Source organism: Callorhinchus milii, unplaced genomic scaffold (genome assembly GCF_018977255.1).
Source record: "Callorhinchus milii isolate IMCB2004 unplaced genomic scaffold, IMCB_Cmil_1.0 Scaffold16, whole genome shotgun sequence".
Lineage (NCBI taxonomy): Eukaryota > Metazoa > Chordata > Chondrichthyes > Chimaeriformes > Callorhinchidae > Callorhinchus > Callorhinchus milii.
In genome coordinates this window covers 5,927,668-5,948,992 of record NW_024704757.1, presented here as the reverse complement: position 1 = coordinate 5,948,992, position 21,325 = coordinate 5,927,668, and the positions used below count along the sequence as shown (strand labels likewise).

The 21,325-nt window shown below is 52.7% G+C and overlaps 3 protein-coding genes across 7 annotated transcripts in view; 2 read left to right on the top strand and 1 right to left on the bottom strand.

The window, feature by feature from the left end:
* The first annotated feature begins 977 nt into the window (after positions 1 to 977).
* Positions 978 to 16,997, top strand: gaa2 (alpha glucosidase 2). Of its 5 annotated transcripts, none has more exons than XM_007905730.2 (20): positions 978 to 1,065; positions 3,417 to 3,984; positions 4,797 to 4,942; positions 5,456 to 5,621; positions 6,114 to 6,210; positions 6,887 to 7,006; positions 7,471 to 7,589; positions 7,776 to 7,907; positions 8,095 to 8,205; positions 8,880 to 8,993; positions 9,361 to 9,445; positions 10,506 to 10,623; positions 11,100 to 11,233; positions 12,110 to 12,261; positions 12,811 to 12,959; positions 13,362 to 13,503; positions 14,094 to 14,192; positions 14,685 to 14,849; positions 15,605 to 15,751; positions 16,210 to 16,997. In XM_007905730.2, the coding sequence occupies exons 2-20, from the start codon at positions 3,430 to 3,432 to the stop codon at positions 16,270 to 16,272; spliced, it is 2,814 nt and encodes a 937-aa protein (XP_007903921.2). In that variant the 5' UTR covers positions 978 to 1,065; positions 3,417 to 3,429; the 3' UTR covers positions 16,273 to 16,997. The 5 variants fall into 5 exon arrangements, with proteins under 5 accessions (XP_007903921.2, XP_007903920.2, XP_007903923.2 ...); XM_007905729.2 differs by lacking the exon at positions 978 to 1,065 and adding an exon at positions 1,772 to 1,844; XM_007905732.2 differs by lacking the exon at positions 978 to 1,065 and adding an exon at positions 1,772 to 1,848.
* A 1,015-nt stretch (positions 16,998 to 18,012) lies between these two features.
* LOC103186596 (tigger transposable element-derived protein 7-like) lies at positions 18,013 to 19,773 on the bottom strand. The gene has a single exon (XM_007905725.2). It carries the CDS (start codon positions 19,771 to 19,773, stop codon positions 18,013 to 18,015), a length of 1,761 nt encoding a protein of 586 aa, XP_007903916.2.
* A 931-nt stretch (positions 19,774 to 20,704) lies between these two features.
* ints1 (integrator complex subunit 1) overlaps positions 20,705 to 21,325 on the top strand; it is a 36,651-nt gene continuing 36,030 nt past the window's right edge. Inside the window, exon 1 of the mRNA XM_042341069.1 lies at positions 20,705 to 20,763. The gene's annotated coding sequence lies outside the window, so the exon portion shown is untranslated. The remainder of the gene's footprint in view (positions 20,764 to 21,325) is intronic.

Below are 21,325 nucleotides of genomic sequence, written 5' to 3'. Positions count from 1 at the left end.
AGAGGATTGAGTGCTCCTCACCCCAACATGTTTATACGTAACAATGTTAGGTCTCAAATCTCACCACAGTCCAAATTCGTAAAATAAAAATCCCCATCACCATTGACTGTACTTGGGGTAGCATTAAAATCTAGGCCAGTAGGTTACAAATGTATTTGAGGCCTATTCTATAACTAACCAAAGAGCGCAGCTACTAAAATAAATGCTATCTCATTAACACAGGTACTTTGCTGAGGAAATTCCACCTCCTGCTCACTCCGGAGCATCCCCTCCCCCCCCCCCCCCCTCACACGCACACACTTCTTCCAGTTTATTTTAATATTAATAAACCCTTGCATGTATATACCGTAAAGTGGAGTGGCTATTTTGTGGGAGAAACGTGGCAGCCAATTACGCACAGCAGTGTCCCACAAACAGTCGTGGATTGAGTGATGAACTTGTTTTTTTTTGGGGGGGGGATTATTACCCCCGGAAAGCGATCTGCTAATCGACTAACAGACCGTCTGTAAATGAGACGGAGCAAGCCGGCTCAGGGGCAACACTAGCAGATGCCCCAGGGGCACGGGTGGGTTCACAGTACACGAAGAGGCAGAAGTCTAGGACGCACTTTGGAGGGGTAATTGACGGTGGGAATGGATTCAGGAACTGGGGGGGGAAACGATTCCCCGATTAAGGCTGGATTTAACGATTTTCCACTGAACCTTACGTTTTTAATACATAACAGTGTCTCGGGCTAAAATTAGGTGGAAATTCAGACCTCTGTGTGTGTGTGTATGTATGTACGTGTGTATCTAGTGTGTGTGTGTGTCTCAGTGTGTGTATGTATGTCTGTGTGTGTGTATGTATGTACGTGTGTATCTAGTGTGTGTGTGTGTCTGTGTGTGTGTGTACTTCCCAATGACTCCAGCAGAGGGCACTCATGTGACACCTGCACAGGGGAGTCTGTGTGTCTGTCTGTGTCTGTCTGTCTGTCTGCAGAGGTGGGGAAGGGCAGAGCAGAGGGGGTTCCTGACTGCTGTCTACACAGTCTGGGAGACAAGACACGTCGTCTGCAAAAGGAGACACGTAAGTGCTGTGATTTGCTGGGACTTGCGGCGGAGCTTCTTGTGGAATCTTAACTCCTGATTGCGGTGCAATGTAAACCCTGCGCTCGAGAGATAGTTGGTGTTTAAATACCCACCAACAACAACAACAAATGACATTTCCACCGCGCCTTTCACCATCGGGAGGACATCCCACGGCACTGGACAGTCAGGGATTTGGACCTGAGCTGGGGGTTGGGATCAGGCGGGGCGGAGGGCGGGAGTAGGAGGGTGACTGGAGGCTCGGCTGAGGAAGAGGGTCTCGAGACGGGGCTTGAAGGAGGCAAAGGGAGAGGGCGAGATGAAGAGATTGTGGGATGGAGTTCCAAAGGGTTGGGGGCAGAGAGGCTGAAGGTTCTCGGCAAATTGTTTAATCCTAATGCTCTGTCCTTTTCCCCACACCCTTTAATACCTCAAGTACCCAATTTGCTTCCTAAAACCGTGTGTCCCCCCAAAAAAAAACCTTATCCCCTCAAATGAGGTCCTCTTTACGCTTCTGTATAACTTCAATGCATTTTACTCTAAGAAACCGCTTGTCACCATGTTTATTTCTGTCACTTGGCAAATTTCTCGTCACATGAACCCAAGGCTGTTATTGCAATATTCCTTAACGCATTCGGTTCCTTATTTAAAGGTCAGCGTTAGAGCGTCTTTTGCAATCTCTCATTCCAGTAACCTCCTGGCTGTTTGCGGGACAATCCTGAGTGCAAGTGGGGCTGCCGCTTTCGCCTACAAAAATACGCTTTAACTACACCGTGCAACGCAAGTAGTTATTTATTATTATTGCACTTGTTCTCTCGTAATTTGAAAGGATCAAATGGGACAGTGGGCCTTCTTCATCCCACTCGTGTCAGCCTGGCTCAGTGGTCGCGCTCTCGCCTCTGAGTCAGAAGGTTGTGGGTTCAAGCCCCTCGTCGGGACTTGGAATCACTGTAATGCAGCGCTTGGGGCGTTCTGTTGAATTGTCAGGAGGTGCCATCCTTCAGGTGAGACGTTAAACCGAGCTCCCGTCTGCCCGTTCAGGCGAACGTCAAAGATCCCGTGGCGCTACTCGAAAAGAGAAGGGTATTTTCTCTCTCTCGGTGTCCTGGCCGGTAATCCCCCAAATAAAACGATCGCTCGCTGTTCGTGGGACGTTGCTGTGATTAATTGTGCTGCTGCATGTCACCCACAAAGTGCACAGTCACTACACTTTGATAAGGCGCCGTATCAAATGCAACGGTTAGTGTTATGAATCATGTTGTAAGAACAAGCCCGGGCCGGATAGACTTTAACAGCAAAGCCCTTGGGTAACTTGCCAGGTTACAATCTATCCTTAGCTCAGGGTCACATCATTAGATACACAGCAAGGCCACAAGTCAGCATGTGTCTGAGGGAGGGGAGCGTAAAGGGGTAGCGTCCGCCACACTTCTCTTGAGGGAGTGGGGTTGGGGGTCCGGGGGTGGGGGGGGGGGGGAGCTTTGGCATTGGCTGGGGGTGGGTGGGGGGGCGGGAGGTGTTGGCAGATGAAAGTGGATGGCGGCAGCGCTTTCAGACTATCCGATGTGATTGGTAGTGTTTTCTGCTGCCTGTTTACTCTTCCTGATCGGAGTACAGGGAGGGAGGGTCTGGTCGGTGTGGGGGAGCTGTTAAAGGGACCTTTACACTTTCCTCTCTGGCTCTCGGGTAAAGGCAACATTGCAGTCCGTCTCGACCAGTGAGTGCCGGAGCCGAGAATCCTTGGCATTCGCTGACCTTTTTCTTTTGCTTTTACACGATTGATTTACTCCGGGTTTGGGATTGAGAGAGAGAAACAATGGGGGGATTGTAAATGGGGGTCTCACACACACATACACACTCCCTCTGACTGAGCCTCAGACAGAAGAAATACAACCTATTTACTAAATTGTCTTTCGCCTGATTTGAAAAGAGTTTAACGATAATAATAATTATTATTATCCTTGAATTTGATACAACGCCTTATCACGTCTTCGAGTCATCTCAAAACGCTTGACAGAATATATTGTAAAGTGAATTGGCTGTGTATTGTGTGGGCAAAACGCAGCAGCCAATTGCACACAGCAGCGTCCCGGTCGTGGATCGAGTGACCCCCGTTTTTGTTTAAGCCAACGATGCTCCCTTCTCTCCAGAGAATCCTCCCACTCAGCTCCTGTTAACCCTGCAAACCAAAGCCCTCGCGGGTCGGGTGGTCCTAACTGGACAAGCAGCGGGGAAAGCTGTGATGGGACGAGGGTAGGGTTAGGATTTTGGAATAATCATCGAATTGGCCAAAGGGCCTTCTTAAGGTGAATCTCTCTTGGGACCTGGTGTGTGAATATCTTCTGTGTGTTTCAGGTGTGCGAAGGCGATGTCCAGGCAGGTGGAGTTGCTGTGGGAAGGTGCGGTTTCACCGGTACAAAGGGAGGCGGGCAAGCCCGAGATTGTCCCCCGTTGGCGGCGATGGTTACTGCTGCTGCTTGCCCTCGCTCTCCTCCTGGGGTTTGCCCAGCTCCTGCCCGGCACTCTGACCCTCCGGGGGCCCGAGAGGCAGCCCCGACAGCTGGCAAGAGAGAGCTGGCAAGGGGGTGACGGCGGGGGGAGGGGGCCGGGGGGGCTGGCAGGGTGTGGGTCTGTCCCGGAGGCCAGGCGGTTTGACTGCTACCCCGAGAGGGATACGGTGGTGACCCGGAAGCTGTGCCAGGCTCGCGGCTGCTGCTTTGTGCAGGTACTTCGCAGACTGTCCGGGGTTCCCTGGTGTTTCTACCCTCCCACCTTCCCCACTTATACCCTGACAAACCTGAGCCAAACCCCGCTGGGGGAGACTGGAGTTCTAACCCGCAGCCAGAAATCCTACTACCCCAACGACGTGCTCAATCTCCAGCTGGACGTCACCTTTGAGACCAACACCAGGCTCCACATCAAGGTAAGCCAGCCTCGTCCGCCACCCCTCCTGACTCCAACCCCCAGCCAAACCCTTCGCTGTCCAGCGCCTTGGGATTTTTCCCAACACGGAAGGCGCTGTATGAATGCAAATTTACGATAATAATCCTTGCATTTGATACAGCGCCTCATCACGTCCTTGAGACGTCTCAAAACGCTTCACGGAATATACCGTGAAGTGGAGTGACTGTGTATATCGTGGACAAAAAACGAGGCAGCCAATTGTGCACAGCAGCGCGTACACAAACTGTTGTGGGTTGAAGTGACTGATTTTTTTTTATGGGATTATTACCCCTGGAAAGCGATCCGCTAATCGACTAACAACTGGGTTCCTACTTACTGCTGGGTAAACAGGGGCGTGTGGGTGGAGTAAACTTAAGGTTTCGCCCTGACCCACCCGGGAATCAAACCCAGGTCCTCTCGCTTGCGAGGCGAGCGCGCTGACCATTACACCCTGGGACTCCGTAGAACCTGGAGCAACCAACTGCGCTCTCGCCTCTGGGGCAGGAGGTTGTGGGTTCAAACCCCCATGACTCCAGACTTTGAGCTCGCGGTCCAGGCTGACGCTCTGGTGCAGTGCTGCGGGGATGTGTGTGTGTGTGGTGATGGGCGGGGGTTGGTGCGGGGAAGCATTGCATTGTCGGAGGCGCTGTCCTTCGGAGGATGAGATGATAAACTCAGCTGCTGTCTGTGGTGTCCATGGGGAGCTCCGGGATTGTGATGTGTGCCTGAGCTCCAGTAACAACATGCTCTCACTCACTCTCTCTCTCTTTCTCTCTCTCTTGTGGTCCTCAGATCCGTGACTCCCGCAGCCACCGGTACGAAGTCCCGATCGAGGTGCCCCCGCCCGCCCACCGAGCCCCCGCCCCCACCTACACGGTGCAGTACTCCCCAAAGCCGTTCGGGCTGATCGTCACCAGGAAATCCACAGGAGCCGTGCTGTACGGTTTGCCACGCTCCCTCGGGGGTTGGTGGGGGGGTGGGAGCGAGCGGGGGGAAGGGGGGTCTGAGGGAGGGAAAATAATACATGGGGGTGGAGGGTGAGCAGGGGTAGAGGCAGCAAAACAGCCGTGTGCATGAGAATGCAGCAATGATGTTCTCAATAGTGTATGTATGTTTGTGTGTATATGTGCCCACATGTGTGTACGTTTGTGGGTGAGAACGTGCACATGTGTGTTAGGGTGTGCGCTGCGCGTGTGCATAGGTGTGACCGTGCACGTGAATGAGTATTTTTGTGAGTGTGAATCTGTGCACATGTATGCGTGCACGTGTAGCTGTGCGTGAGAGTGCACATGTACATTTGTGCACGTGTTCGTGTGTGTGTGTGTGTGTGTGTGTGTGCCTTATCGTGTGTGTAACCTGCGTTCCCCAGTGGTGGGGGGAGTTGGGGGGACAGAATGGCCGAGTAGCTGTGCTATGAGGCTGACCCCGTGTTTCGGTGTTGCCTCTGACAGGCTGAACACCACGCTGGCTCCTCTGCTCTTCGCCGACCAGTTCCTGCAGATCTCCACGTCGTTGCCGTCCCCTTACATCTATGGTCTGGGGGAGCACCAGGCCGGCTTCCTGCACACCGTCCAGTGGAACACGCTGACTTTCTGGGCTCGGGACTGCCCCCCCAGGGTCAGTACCCCCTCCACCCCTGCCGAGGGTCAATACCCTGGCCACCAAGGCCAGTAACCCCGCTCCACAGGGTCAGTAACCTCACCCCAGGGTCAGTAACCCCACCCCAGGGTCAGTCACTCCGCCCCCAGGATCAGTAACTCCACCCCCCAAGGTCAGTAAACTCCCCCCCCCCCCACCGGCGTCAGTGCCCTGCACCCCACCGCAGGGTCGGGTGACGCAGGGGGTAGTGGGGAATGTGTGTCGTCCCATCCTGACATTGTGTGAATGCTCCATCGTCTCCTGTTTGAGGTCTGATCTCTGTCTCAAGCCGCCCTTCATCGCCCCCATCTTTATCTCTCTTTAAATTCCCTTCCTCAAGACTTTCACTGCACCTATGGTCACCCCACCCCACCCCACCCCCCCTTCCGCTCAAATCCAGCCCCGCCACTGTCCCACTCTCCTGTGTGAAGGCTACTGTATAAATGCAAGTTGTTGTTGTTGTTTTTCCAGGACTTTGTTAACCTGTATGGAGTCCATCCCTTCTACCTGTCCATCGAGCCCAATGGCACATCGCACGGTGTCTTCCTGCTCAACAGCAACGCCATGGGTAAGTGCAGCGGGGTGGGGGGGGTGATTGGAGGTGGGAGGGGGCTATAAGGGGGAATTTGCGGCGGGTTGCGGTCATTCCAAAGTGGTCATTGGGTTGAAGTTTTTAGCTTCAGAGTTGTACCCGACAAGTGGCTCAACAACATCAACAGACTACGTTTACAAAGCGGCTTTCATGACGGGAGGACGTGCCAAGGCGTTGGACAGTCAAGGATATGGACTCAGAATTGGGAACAGGGAGGGGTGGAGGGCAGGGAGGGTTGGGGTAGGAGGGTGACCGAAGGCTCATTCGAAGAGGAGGGTTTTTGAGACATGCCTTGAAGGAGGCGATGGAGAGAGGGAGCAAAGCGAAGGGATTGTGGGATGGAGTTCCAGAGGGTGGGGGCAGAGGGGGCTGAAGGCCTGACTGGCGATGGTGGGGCGGGCAGGGCAGGGGGACGTGGAGCAGGCCAGAGCCCGCTGAGCGGAGGGGAGTATGTCAGTGTCCGAGCGAGGAAGCTGAGCTGGTCTGTGGACGGTGACTATCTTGTCAGAGCACAAGAGGTCAGGTTGAAGAGAAGCCTTTTGTCTGAAGCTGCGGGGAGTGGGGGAGGTCGAATGAGTGAGGAGCGAGGAAGAGATGGACTAACGACCGTCAGAGATAATAACACCCGGCTCTGTGTTCCTCTTGCCCACAGATGTGGTCCTGCAGCCTGTACCAGCCCTGACCTGGAGAACAATAGGAGGCGTCCTAGACTTCTACATATTCATGGGGCCCGACCCCAATTCTGTCATCCAACAATATCTAGAGGTCGTAGGTACGCGCCGTGTGTGGGGGTGGATTGTCACAAACTAATGACTATAAATGGGCATCTTTTAACAATAATAATAATCCTTGCATTTGATATAGCGCCTTATCACGTCTTCGAGGCGTCTCAAAGCGCTTCACGGGATACACTGTAAAGTGGAGTGACCGTGTATTTTGTGGGCGAAACGCAGCAGCCAATTGCGCACAGCAGCGTCCCCACAAACAGCCGTGGATTGAAGTGACCAATTAAATTTTTTGGAGGGATTACTTACTCCAGAAAAGTGATCCGCCAATCGACTAACAACCAGGTTCCTACTTATTGCTGGGTAAACAGTGCTCTGACCACTGAGCTACAGGACTCTCTGGTAGCTCAGGTGGTGCAGACCGGAGTGATGTACGAGGTGAATCTTCACGGATCAGCTCCATTGAGAGTAACAAACTGAGCCGCTGTATTTAACCCTTCATGTGCTGCAGGTCGCCCCGCCATGCCCCCCGCATGGGGTCTCGGCTTCCACCTCTGCCGCTGGGGGTACAGGACCAGTAACAGAACCTGGCAGGTGGTCAAGGAAATGAGAGACGCCGGCATTCCACAGGTACAGCTCTCCTTCACCTCCCTCCCACCCTCCCTCATCGCTCCCTCTCTCGTCGCTCCCTCCCCCTCCCCCCCCTCTCCCCTTCCCTCCGCGCCCTCCCCTTCTCTCCCCTAGTGGCTCAGTCGGGGTGTGAGCCAGACAGACCCGGTGATCCGAATGCTGAGACGTACATCTCTTGTCTCCTAGGACGTACAGTGGAATGACATCGATTACATGGATCGTTACCTGGATTTCACCTTTGACGCCCGGACATTTGACAGCCTTCCCGACCTGGTGAAGGACCTGCACGACCACAGACAGAGATACGTCATGATCCTGGTAATGAGAACCTGGGGCTCCGTGTGTGCCCAATGCTCTGCACACCTGTTACAAATCATTTAATAACAACAATAATAATCCTCCTTAAATTGGAAGCGCTTTGAGACGTCTCAATGACATGATAAGACGCTGCATCGAAAGTATAAAAGGATAATTATTGTTCTGTGTTTGCCCTGCGCGTGTCCAGGACCCTGGCATCAGCAGCACTCAGACACCTGGGACCTACTGGCCCTACGATGAGGGTCTGAAACGTGGCGTCTTCATTAACAACGCAACTGGGAACCCGCTGATCGGACAGGTAGAGAGACAGACTGACCGCGTGGGGGGGTTGGGGGCGAGGCGGGAGAAAGTTGGGGGGACTGGACTGGGTATCAATAGTATCATTGGGATTGTATAGAACCAAACCTCCACCTCACGTTATGGACATTATTCAAGCGCTCTGAGACGCTACCCTGCCTGAGGGACGCTGTATAAATGCAAGTTGTTATTATTATAATAATAATACTCGCATTTGATACAGCTCCTTATCACGTCGTTGAGCCGTCTCAAAGCGCTTCGCAGAATATACTGTAAAGTGAATTGACTGTATATTTTTTTGTGGGCGAATCCCAGCAGTCAAATGCACAAGCAGTCGTGGATTGAGTGACCATTTCTTTTTGGAAGGAATTATTACCCCCGGAAAGCGATCCGCCAATCCATTAACAACCTGGTTTCCCACTTACCGCTAAGTAAACAGAGGCGTGCGGAGTAAGGAAACTTGCCTAAGGTTTCGCCCTGACCGGGAATCGAACCCGGGTCCTCTCGCTTGCGAGGCGAGTGCTCTAACCACTGAGCTATAGGACTCCGCATTGATCGTAGAGGACGAGCAGGTGGACCTGGATTGTCAGGAACACTTAGTGAAGTGGCTTCTGTGATGGAGACGCTTCTCTTGCAGTTTGCATTGCGTCAGATTTCTCTGTTTCCCGGGAGCAGGTGTGGCCGGGACTCACGGCGTTCCCAGACTTCAGTGACCCCAAGACCCAGGGCTGGTGGTACGAGAATCTCCTGCGGTATCACCAGGCGGTGCCGTTCGACGGCGTGTGGATTGTGAGTGGCTCGGCTTAGCGCACAGGGCAGCACCGGCGGTGTAGCCAGGGGCCACCGCAGGAAGGGACCGTCCGCAAATTAACTCTTGTACCAGAACAGAAACCGATCGGCCTTGCCGTTACACTCCGATCCCTCACTCAGATCTTTAACATCAACCCTCAACACACAGAGCGGGTCTCAGTTTAATGTCTCAGCCGAAGGACGGCACCTCCGACAATGTACCACGCCCCACACTCCTCCCCCACCCCCCCAGCACTGCACCGGAGAGTCAGCTTAGACTAAAGCCCTGCAGGTGGGCTCGAAGCGAGACTGCTGCTGACCGAACAGCAAAAAATTCTCACACGGGGCTTTTTCTGGAATGTTCCAGGACATGAACGAACCTTCCAATTTCTTGGACGGATCTACGGAAGGCTGCCCGTCAGACCGGTTTGAAAATCCGCCGTACGTACCAGGTAAGAGGCATGCGCTGAGTGGGGGTGGGGGGAGGGGGGGCTGCCGCCGATGGGGTTTGGGGCTGAGACGGAGAGAAGAGCCAGAGATCACTAACGTTGTTGTGATCTTTCATTACCAATATTCAAGGCTTCACGAGGCTGAAGGGTAAATAGTCAGAGATGACGCTGCTGGTTGGGCAAACAGTAACAAGAGGAATGGAATGCTCTCTCTCTCTCTCTCTCTCTCTCGCTCTCTCTCTCCCTGGAGGGACACATCCTGCTTACCTAATTCCAGAAAGTATTAGGCACAGGTTGGCAAGAGTCAAGGCTTGGGGACCCCAAGGTTGGGATAATTGTTGAGTCTAAAACCGTAGTAGCTTGCCATTGATATGCGTCTGGCAAGCTCTGGCATGCGTCTGGCAAGCTAGGACCACCCTACCCGTTAGGGCTTTGGCTTGCACAGTTAACAGGAGCCGAGTGGGATGACTCCTTGACCCCCAGTGACTGGTCGGCCCTTCCCGGTCCTGCCACTGAGCCAGGCCGGGCCGTGCCCTGGAATACTGCGGACCCAGCTGGCTCAGAAACCGGACTAGAGACCGCCACAGAGGCCTGGCTCGATTCTGCCATTCCATTGCCAGGCCTTGCCATGCTGGAGCCAATTCAGCTCCGTAGGAGTCGGTGGACCTGAAGTTCTCGCTGGTTGTGCTCAGTCTGGTCAGCAGGTGGCGCGGCCCCGGTTGCTGTTCGGGTGAGTGTTCCACCTGGTGGTCGGATTGAGTCGTGAATACTCAGGACACCAGGAGAGACCAGACATGAGATTGCTGGTTAATAATAATAATATTAATAATAATAATCCTTGCATTTGATGCAGAGCCTTATCACGTCTTCGAGACCTCTCAAAGCGCCTCACGGGAGAAACTGCAAAGTCATTTGACTGTGCATTTTGTTTGCGAAACCCACCAGCCGATTGCGCGCAGCAGAGTCCCGCACAAACAGTCGTGGATTGAGTGACCAAATTATTATTTTATTTATGAATGCAGATCTTGATCTATTCCTGTCTCTCTTGCCCCCCTCCCCCCAGGAGTGCTTGGTGGGCAACTGCGGAGTAAGACTATATGTGCCTCTGCGAAGCAGAGCGTGTCTCTGCACTACAATGTGCACAGTCTGTACGGACTGATGGAAGCAAAGGCGACTGCAAGGTCAGTGTGTATGTTATTGACTATTGACCGATTAGTGACCTCTCAAAGCATTGTCACAGTTTGCATTTTAAAGTGCAGTGACTGTGTTTTTTTTGTAGGTGACTCTGCAGGTGAAAGAGTTCCTTTTTTTTTTACATTTAATTGCATTTGCTGTTTATATTTTTCTTTGAATTTTCGTGCCCTATTGAACGTATTTTCCCCTTTTTCGTTTCATGGGCATTGTCTACAGAATACACAGTCACTACACATCACAGTAAATCCTGTGAAGCGCTTTGAGACACCTTCCTGACGTGAAAGGCGCCTCATCAAATATAAGGATTAGTATTGTTATTGCAAGATTATTATTATTATATGAGTGTTAATTACAAGATTGTCTAGAAAGTGTTGGTGCTCTCTAATGGCTATAAAGGTTACTGCGTCAATGTGCCAATACACCATCAATGTACTGAACATCTCTCTCTCTCTCGCTCTCTCAGCGCTTTGATTAAGATTCTCAACAAGCGTCCGTTTGTAATTTCTCGATCCACCTTCCCAAGTCAAGGCAAGTACTCGGGGCATTGGCTGGGAGACAACAGGAGCCAATGGAAGGACATGTACTACTCCATCCCAGGTACTCAGCTCACCTGCCCGGGTTCTCTCTGATCTTCTCCTCACCGACACTTCACTTTACTACGTCCTTCAACGCAATTTTGACCCTGATGTCGCTGTCGCCATTTTTAAGTTTCACCTGACACTCCAGTGCAGTGTTACAATAATAATAATAATAATAATAATTCTTGCAATTGATAAAGCGCCTTACCGTATTGAAAAGTTTCAAAGAGCTTCACAGAATGTATTGTAAAGTGTGTGTTTTGGGGGCGAAACAGCCGTGGATTGAGTGACCACATTCTATTTTTTTGGAGGGATTATTACCCCCGGAAAGCGACCCGCCGACCGACTAACAAGTCCTGAAGCTCAGTGGTTAGAGCACTCGCCTTGCAAGCGAGATACCTGGGTTCAATTCCAGGAGGGCGAAATCTTGGGCAAGTTTCCTTACTCCACACGCCTAATAATCCTCCAAAACCAAACAATAATAAATTGGTCATTTTCAATCCATGACTATTTGTGGGGACACTGCTGTGCGCAATTTGCTTCTGCGTTTCGCCCACAAATATACGGTCAATTCACTTTGCAGTCTATTCTGTGAAGAGCTTTGAGACGTCGAGAAGACGTGAAAAACGCTATATCAAATGCAAGGATTATTATTATTATTATAACAACCAAGTTCCTAGTTACTGCTGGTAAACAGAGGTGTGTGGAGTAAGGAAACTTAAGGTTTCTCCCCGTCTTGGTCGGGTCATCTCGCTTGCGAGGCAAGTGCGCTAACTGCTACACCTCAGGACTTCACAGGACTGCGCTGGGGGAGCGCAACAGTGTCGTTGGTGCTGTCGTTTTGACGAGACTCTATCGCTCCTCCACCCCCCCCCACCCACTCTGTGTCCTGCAGGAATCCTGAATTTTAACATGTTCGGGATACCGCTGGTTGGCTCGGACATCTGCGGCTTTGGTGACACGACCACCGAGGAGATGTGTGTCCGCTGGACGCAGCTCGGGGCTTTCTACCCGTTCTCGCGCAACCACAACATGCTGGGCACCAAGGTGAGGACCAGGGCTGGTCACCGCGAGGCCAAGCCTCCGCGATTCCTTCTTGACGTCTCTCTCTGAAGACTTGCTCCCCGCCACCTCCGCTCGGCCGGCTCTGGCGTCCTGCTTGTCCCTCGTGCCCTCCGGCTCCACCCTCGCCAGCCGCGCTTTAGGCCACTACGCCCCGAAGCTCTGGAACTCTCTCCTTCGGTCCCTCTGCCTCGTCCCCACTTTCAGCGTCTGCAGGTCACACCTGAAGAGCTTCCCCTGTGATCGCGCTTAGATCCCTTTTAGGAACTAATATCTCAGGATACGACATATAGTTTGCGACGCGACATGTGTAAGCGGCTGCTGGGACGGTGGAAGGAGAAACTGGATGGACCTCGGTCTTCTTTCGTCCAGCAATTCCTGTGCACTTACGGTCACCACCCCCAGTCCCCCGGCTTGGTCTCGTGCTCCGCCTCTGCTCTGGGACGCTGCCCCTTGCGTGATGCGCGCCGGGTAAATGCAAGTTTCTGTTGGGTGTTCTCGTCCTCGAGGTAACGTCTCTGCTCTGACCCGCAGGCCCAGCAGCCCACAGCTTTCAGCACCTCGGCTCAGGCCGCCATGAGGACAGCCCTGAGGACCCGCTATTCCCTTTTCCCGTTTCTCTACACGCTGTTCCACCGGGCGCACGTACTGGGCCAGACCGTGGCCAGACCTTTGCTCTTCGAGTAAGTTTCTCCATTTCACAATCCGGTTATTCCTCTCGAGAGACGATTACTATAGCAACTGGAATAGGCCATTCAGCCCCTCGAGCCTGACCTGCACCTCAACTCCAATTACCCGCCCTTGCCCCGCATCCCTTGATACCTGACCTAACAAATACTGTCACCCCCGGCCGGGGGATAAATCCCCCCCCCCCCATACGGATGGTGTTCCTGGGGCTTGCGGAGGGAACCAGAGCAAAGGGGGTTTGGGGGGGGGGGGAAGAGAGGAGGAGCCAGGGGGGGGAGGGTTCTGTTTCTCCGTACTAACCTTCATTTGGATGAAGACATTTACCCATTTGGAGGGATTGAAGGTTGGTCTGTGTTGACCTGTGACCTGCGCTGACCTGACGTCTTGCGTTGCTGCAGGTTTCCCGAGGATGTCAACACGTTCTCCGTGGACAGGCAGTTCCTGTGGGGTCGGAGCCTCCTCATCACCCCGGTGCTGGAGCCAGGAGCAGACTCGGTGACTGGCTACTTCCCTAAAGGCCTCTGGTTTGACTTTTACACCGTGAGTAGCCGTCAGCCCGGCCGGCAGACACTCTCCCGCGTACTCTGTGTATCCTGTATTCTGAGCGCAACCGGCTGCCGCGTTTCGCCCACAAAATACACAATCAATCAATCAAAATTACAGTAGATTCTGCGAAGCGCTTTGAGACATCTCAATGCTATGATAAGCCTCTATATCAAATGCATTGATTATTATTATTATTATTGTTATTATTCAGTCTCCAGAGAGTATATGGCGCAGGTTGGCACGAGCCAAGGCTTGTAGGGAGTGGGGGGCACTGCACAATGTGGGTTGGGGTAACTGCTGGGAGTCTAACCAGCTAAAACCGCAGAGCTTGCCATCGAGAGCACTGCCTGGCAAGCTTTCCTGCTGCTTGTCCAGCTAAGACCACCCGACCCATCGGGACTTTGGCTGGCAGGGTTAACAGGAGCCAAGTGGGTTCGAACCCCTGCTCCACGACCGACCGAGCGACAGGTTTTCTCAGGACACCTAGGGATGGGCAGTAAGTGACCAATGGGCTGAGATGGGAGTTAAACGCAGGTTGAGGCCGTGGTTGACTCTCACTGTCACTGATTGTTCTCTCTCCGAAGGGCACGGCTCTCAGCAGCAGTGGGGAGCACAGGAAGCTGGCGGCCCCTCTGGACATCATAAACCTGCACATTAGAGAAGGCAGCATCATTCCCGCACAGGTATCTCACCAACAACACCTCTCAGTGTTAGCCCATTGTCACCGATCGCTTTCCAGGGGTAATAATCCCATCCCTCCATCCACAAACAAACAACAGCTTTCAAAGGGGAATTGGATATATACTTGAAAATAAAAAAATTTGCAAGGCTGTGGAGGGAAAAGAGCGGCAGAGTGGGCCTCGTTGGGTCACTCCTTCAGTTGAAAGCATCGGCACAATCACGATGAGCCGAATGGCCTCCTGTGCTGTAGGATTCTATGATTCTATGAAGAGCTCAGGTTAACGTCTCGAGCGAAGGAATGAAACAGACCGATGGGGAAAGCGAATAAGAAGCTGAGACGATTTGAAGCGTTCATTATAGACACTGGATAAAGCTAACAAGTGGCGGGGAGCACACATGGTGGGGGAACGCTGTACAGGTGACTGGGGGGGTGGGGGTGTTCTCGAGGGCTGAATGGCCTCCTTCTGACACGTGTCTGCCTGTCTCTCTTCCAGGAACCCAACACGACCATCTGGGACTCCAGCAGCAACCCTCTGTACCTGATGGTGGGGCTGACCCCCCAGGGCACTGCGCAAGGAGACATCTTCTGGGACGACGGGGAAAGTTTGGACACCTACGAGAGCGGCAATTACACTTACGTTACGTTTAGTGTTGCTGAGGTAATGCAAGTTAACCCCCTAAACCCGTGTCTCAGCCCCAGGTCTGACAGCTTGCAATCTGTACCTGAATTGGGATCATATGAAAGACTTCAGTCACCTGGTACACCTGGTGTGGAAGTCCTGTAGAGCAGTGGTTAGAGCGCTCGCCTTCCAAGCGAGAGGACCCAGGTTCGATTCCCCGGCCAGGCTGAAACCTTAGGCGAGTTTCCTTACTCCACACCCCTCTGTTAACTAGCAATAAGTAGGAACCTGGTTGTTTGTCGAATGGCCGATCACTTTCCGGAGGCGATAATCCCATATAAAAAAATGTACAGTGCTCCCCCATAACACTATTTAAATAAAATTGATCACCCAATCCACGACTGTTTAGAGGACGCTGCTGTGCACAATTGGCTGCTGTGTTTCACCCACAAAATATAGTCGATTCACTTTACAGTATATTCTGTGCTTTGAGACGTCTCAGCGATCTCACCCTCGTCTCCTTCAAAGCTCGTCTCAAGACCTTCCGCTTTGACAGTACCTTTGGCCACATGCCCCCTACCCTCCAACCCACTTGATCCCAACCCCCAGCTTGGGTGAAAACCCTTGACTATCCACAGCCTTGAGACGTCCTTCCGACAGGAAAGGGGCTGTGTACGTGTAATTTGTTGTTGTTGTTACCTTGTCATGGAGCTTCAGAACTCTTTAAAGAGCTCCTTTTAGAGCTCCATTTGTCTGTTTGTCGCTGGTTCATTCTCTGCGTTGCTCTCCCCCAGAACACATTGACCTCCACAGTGCTGCACCTGAACGTCGAGGGAACCTACCTGGGGGTGGAAACCCTGATGGTGTTTGGGCTCAAACTCCAGCCAGTCAGGGTCACAGTGAACGGCAAGTCCGTTTCCTTCAACTACTCGGCAAACCAGGTAAAGGTATATTCCTGTAGTGGTTAGACCGCTCGCCTCACAAGTGAGAGGACCCAGGTTCGATTCCCGGCCGGGGCAAAATCTTAGCAAGTTTACTTATTCCACATGACTCTTTACCCAGCAGTAAGTAGGAACCCGGTTGTTAGTCGATTGGCGGATCACTTTGTACAAACGGTGCCTGTTTGACCCGCTTTGAGGCACCACTCACCTCTGAAACTTATGGTTTGAAACCTCACATCGCAGGGATTTGAGCTCAGTCTATTGCAGTGCAGGGGGAATGGGGGGGGGGAATAGCGCTCCTTAGTCGAGATGAGATTGAGCTGTGTTAAACATGATTATTTATTGCTGTGGTTGTCAATAATAATTATGGTGACTGGCTCAGATTTGTTTGAAAAGAATATGATGGCATGTGTGTTCGTGTGTGCGCGTGCAATCACTGCGTTTCCTCCTGTCCCCAGGTCCTGACTGTCAATCACCTGGACCTTCTCCTCAGTAAAGAGTTCCACATCTTGTGGCAGTGAGGCCTGGATGGCTGAAGACTTGACCCCTGCCTCAGCGCTCTTTATTCTGCCTGGCTTTCCCTGCTGCGCTGACCTCTCAGAGCTCACTCTGTGTCACCAGAACCGAGGATCCGGAACTTCCTAATGGGGGGGAAATGGTTGGAGCTCACAGCGTGAACGCTGAATCCAATGGGACGGGAAAGGGAAGAGTTAATTGCACGAGACCCACAAGCTTGGGTTGAAATCGGATGTAATGTGGAGTTCTGAGAAGCAAAGCTGTGAAGTGGATTTGAAATATACTCTCTCTGCCTCGTGCTTTCCTCCTGTTACAAAGCTCATGTCCACACCCGAAGACCCTAACGTCAGATGCGCTGAACAAACAATAAGTCAGGAGTCCCCTTAAGCCACCAACAGTTGCTATTAATGTTATTTGGGGTCAGATGGGTGTAAATCCTTCCCGAATGTTTGGAGTAGGTAGAATAAAATAAGTAAAAAGGAATCCTCCCTAACATTTAAAATGAATACAAATGAATTTTAAATAAAAAACATTAAATATTGTTCTGTATTTACCATTCATGTGATGTAGCTGGGTTGATGCTCTCAGCGAAACCAATCTCTGAGGTAAGAGTCGCTGTTTAATGCTGGTCTACAGCAAAAAAAACTAAATGTGAAGTTTACTAAACTTAAATTTACTGTACATTACATCATGGGTTTTTCTCCATAAAATATACAGTCAATTCACTTTACAGTATATTTTGTGAAGCGCTTTGAGACGCTCAAAGACGTGATTAGGCGCTGTATCAAATGCAAGGATTATTAATAATATCATAACACTTCATTGAATATTTTGGTCATTGTCCTTAGTTGGAAGATGTCGATGGTAAGGTTGCTCTCCAGATAGTTTTTACCGTCCGGTTGCCGGTGAGAAATTTTAACGTGGCATTTTTTTCGAGGCGCGGTGAGAACTCGTGCAGTGGGCTGGGACTGGATCAAATCCCTTGTTATTGTCACGATCGCTGTTCTGGCGTCTAACATTGCAGCTGTTCCACCTGCACATTAAAGTAACAATAGTAATGTAATGTAGATAATATCTACCATGATAAGCTGTTCTATCTTGTGCTGAACAGTAGAACCAGAGGTCACGGCCTGCGATTGAAGGGGGGTAAATTCAGAAAAATCTGCGGAAACACTGATTCAGTGAGCGAGTAGTAAACTTATGGAACAGGCTCCCTAGGGAAACAGTGGAAGCAGAAAATGTTCTTTGTTTCAAGAACAAATTAGATAGATTTCTGCTTGAAAATAATATCTGGGGATACAGGATGGTGGAAGGCGAACCAGATGGACTTTAGTCTTCTATCACCAAGCAAATTCTTACATTCTTATAAGAACAGGAGTAGGCCATTCAGCCCCTTGAGCCCATTCTGCCATTCTATAAGATCATGGCTGGTCTATACCTCAACTCCAATTACCTGCCCTTGCCCCATATCCCTTGATACCCTGGCCTAACAAATATATATCCATCTCAGTCTGGAAAATTTGAATCGATCCGGGATCCACAGCCTTTTGGGGGAAAGAGAGGGATGGAGAGTGTTCCAGGTTTCCACTACCCTCATAGGAATGGAGGCAATAGATTGAATAGAATCGAGCTGCACATTGAAGGTCTCTTGGTTTAATGTCCTGGTGGCGCTCAGGAAATAAGTGGCAAAGACCTCAGAAGAGAGAGGTTACGTGGTGTCTGAAGGCCACGACAACAAGGAGACGCTATGAGTCGCTCAAGCGGCTTCTTTTTCCTTTCGGCCATTTTGGTTGCGTCTGGGAGGAGGCAACCCTTGTCGTTGGCCGGAGTTCTTGTGCCGACGAATGGCTGAGAGGCTTGAAAAAGTTGCCGATTTTGGTCTTGCTCAAGTGCTTTATCTTCGACCACTGTCGTTGGATAATCCGATTCCGGATGCACTGCATGAAGGCGTAGTCACCAAAGTTGTGGAACACGTCCTGCCCGGCTTCGGTGTCAAAGAAGGAGACCAGCAAGTCTGCGGCCTTCCTCGCCTCGCTCAGCTTGATCTTCACCTCTTCCTCCTCCTGCGTTTCGTTGATTGCCTCCTCCGCGATCTCCTCCTCCGTTTGCTGCCTGTAGCCCATGTCGTCGAGGTCAGAGCTAAGCCACTCCTCCACATCTCCCAGGGCCACGCCCTTCTCCCCCGCCATCTTGAGGAAGCCCAGGAAGTCAATGGGTTTCAGAGACTGAAACAGGTCGTCCTCCACTGATGCTACAGCTCTGTCCTCCAGCAAAACCTTCCTCCAGGAGTTGGCGAGAGCGCTCGAAGGCATCTCCTTCCAGCTATTGGCGATGTTAAATATGGCGTTATTAATGTTGTACGACCTGTAGTTGGCAAACGTCCTCTCTGTCCTGGTATCAGCCTCTTCATCATCACCTTCGTCAATTGCCAGGCAGGACTCCATCAACTTGCGTTTGTATCGCCTCTTGGTCACTTCAATGACTCCCTGGTCCATGGGCTGGATGAGGCCAGCGGTGTTGGGAGGGAGGAAGATGACACGGATGCGGCCACATTTGCTGGTCAGTTTCTCGTCCGAGGGATGAGCTGGAGTGTTATCCAGGATCAGCAGAGCCCTGACGTCCGGCTCGGACACCGAAGCCTCCCTCTGGAATTTGAGGACAGCTGGCACGAAAACATCGTGGAACCACCGGTGGAAAATGTCAGCCGTAAACCAGGCTGACGCACTCGCATAATAGGTAACGGGCAAGGAACTCATACAGTCCCTCAACACTCGAGACTGCTGCGATTTCTTAACCACGGCCACGGGGATACGGTGGGTACCGTCTGCATTGGCACAGAAGAGAACACTCATTCTTTCCTTGCTCACTCTTCTGCCCACGTTGTGGCCTTCGGATCGACTCGCCCGAGTGTTGGACGGAAGCAGCTTCCAAAAGAGGCCCGACTCCTCCGCGTTGTAGAGCTGACTTTTGGACAGGTTCTCCCTGAAGATGATGCCTTTGAGCTTCTCCTTGAACGGACCGACCGCGCCTATGTCAGTGCTCGTGGCTTCTCCAGTCAACTTGTTGTTGTGCAGGCCGTGGCGTATCTTGAAACGGTGGAGCCACCCGCTCGAAGCGACAAAGTTTTCCTTCTCGAGAATCTGCGCAAAGCGTTTTGCCGCCTGCTGCAATTCAGTGCCCCGAACAGTGACGCCGGCGGCACTTTGCTGTTTGTACCACTTGAACGTGGCGTCCTCGATGTCCTTAAACTTGGCAGGATCCATCCTCGTTCGCTTTCTCACTGTAACGTCTGAATCCTGTTCCTCAGCAAACTTTAAAATCTTTTCCTTGGCGTACTTTATGTCGTACACGGTTGACTTTCCAAGTCCGTACTGCACCATTATTGTCTTGACACTTAGCCCTTCGTTAAACTTCTTCAAGATTTCCAACTTTGTCGCCACGGTGACGGACGTTTTAGGAATGCCGCGGCGGGAGGAACCAGCGCTAGACTTGCTTTCCCTCGGCATTGCCCCGATGCGTTCCACGCCCCCAAGAAAGTGACGTCAGCCACCAAAGCGGACCGACTGCTCGGGGCGCGGCGTAGGCCGGGCCGGACAGGCAGATGGGGGCGAGGCGGGAATCCTACACGGAAACCGCGGGCATCACGACAGCGCGGGCGGACACGGGGTCGGGGTTACGCGGACTGCGGAGAGAGTTTGGTGTCGTCTACGCGCCGGTGGCGGTGAGGGGGATTATTTTGTCTCGCGGAGTTTAAGGGCCGAGTCCGGGCCACTTAGCCGAGGGGGTTTGAGTGGGGGGGGTTTGAGTGGGGGGGGGGGGTTAATAATAACCCCAGCACCTCCGCCACTGGGTGAGGTAATGAGGTGTCTCCCTCGGGGGCCAATTTTTTTTCCTTCGGTCTGGAGTTTCAGCGAAGGAACGACGGCGTTTCCAAAACGGACACGGTCCAGTCATTCCTGGCCAAAGCACCTCCGGCCATTCCTCCGGCAAAAAGCTTCCTCCCCTTCCCACCCCCTCCCCACCCCCTCCCCTCCCCTCCCCACCCCCCCAGAGGGTAACTGCCAGCGTCAGGGGATGGCGGAGGCTTCACTTGGCTCTGGGATGGCCGGTGGGAGCTGCCAACAAAGATGGCGGCGGCGCCGAAGGACAACAACAACAACAACCACCACCACCACCACCACCACAGACTGTGAGTCACCGCCGGCCTTTCGCAGCCCGGAACCGAACCGCGACCGTCTGTTTCGCGCGAGACAAATCGCTTAGGGGGAGGAGGAGGGGGGGGGGGGTGGGGGGGGGAGGGAAGCCGCTGTTTCGTTGCGTTGGTCGAGGCGGCCGGAGTTTTACCCGGAACCTTTGTGCGCGGGGGGAGGACGGGGGGACCAGAGACCCGGGGGAAGGGGAGCGGGGCGGGGCTTTAGGTGCTGCACACAAGCTTCCGGTGGCGGCCGGAAGGAGGTGACGCGTCTCAATGGCGGCGCCGGAGGTCTTTTCTTGAGGTGATTATTTTTTTCTGGGGGTCGGGGTCGGGGAGGGGAAGGGGAGGATGTTGTTGTTGTCGTTTGTTTTCTTTCTTTCCTGCTTTGTTTTTTTTTTTGGCGGCAATTGAAAAAAAAAAGATAAATGACCGAAAGACGGAGGAGAGGGAGCGCGTGAGACCAGGCGATGAGCGGCAGCGCGAGGCTTTATTACCGTACAGCAGCGGAGGGGAGTGCTGTATAAAACCTGCAATTTGTTGTTGTTGTGGGGGCGTTGGGGGCTGTGGGTTGGCGTTGGGGGCTGTGGGGGGCGTTGGGGGCTGTGGGTTGGTGTTGGGGGCTGTGGGTTGGCGTTGGGGGCTGTGGGTTGGTGTTGGGGGCTGTGAGGTGGGTTTGTGTGGGGTGGGGCGTTGGGGGCTGTGGGGCGTTGGGGGCTGTGGGGGCGTTGGGGACTGTGGGGGCGTTGGGGGCTGTGGGGGCGTTGGGGGCTGTGGGTTGGTGTTGGGGGCTGTGGGTTGGCGTTGGGGGCTGTGAGGTGGGTTTGTGGGGGGTGGGTTGGTGTTGTGGGGTGGGGGGGTTTGTT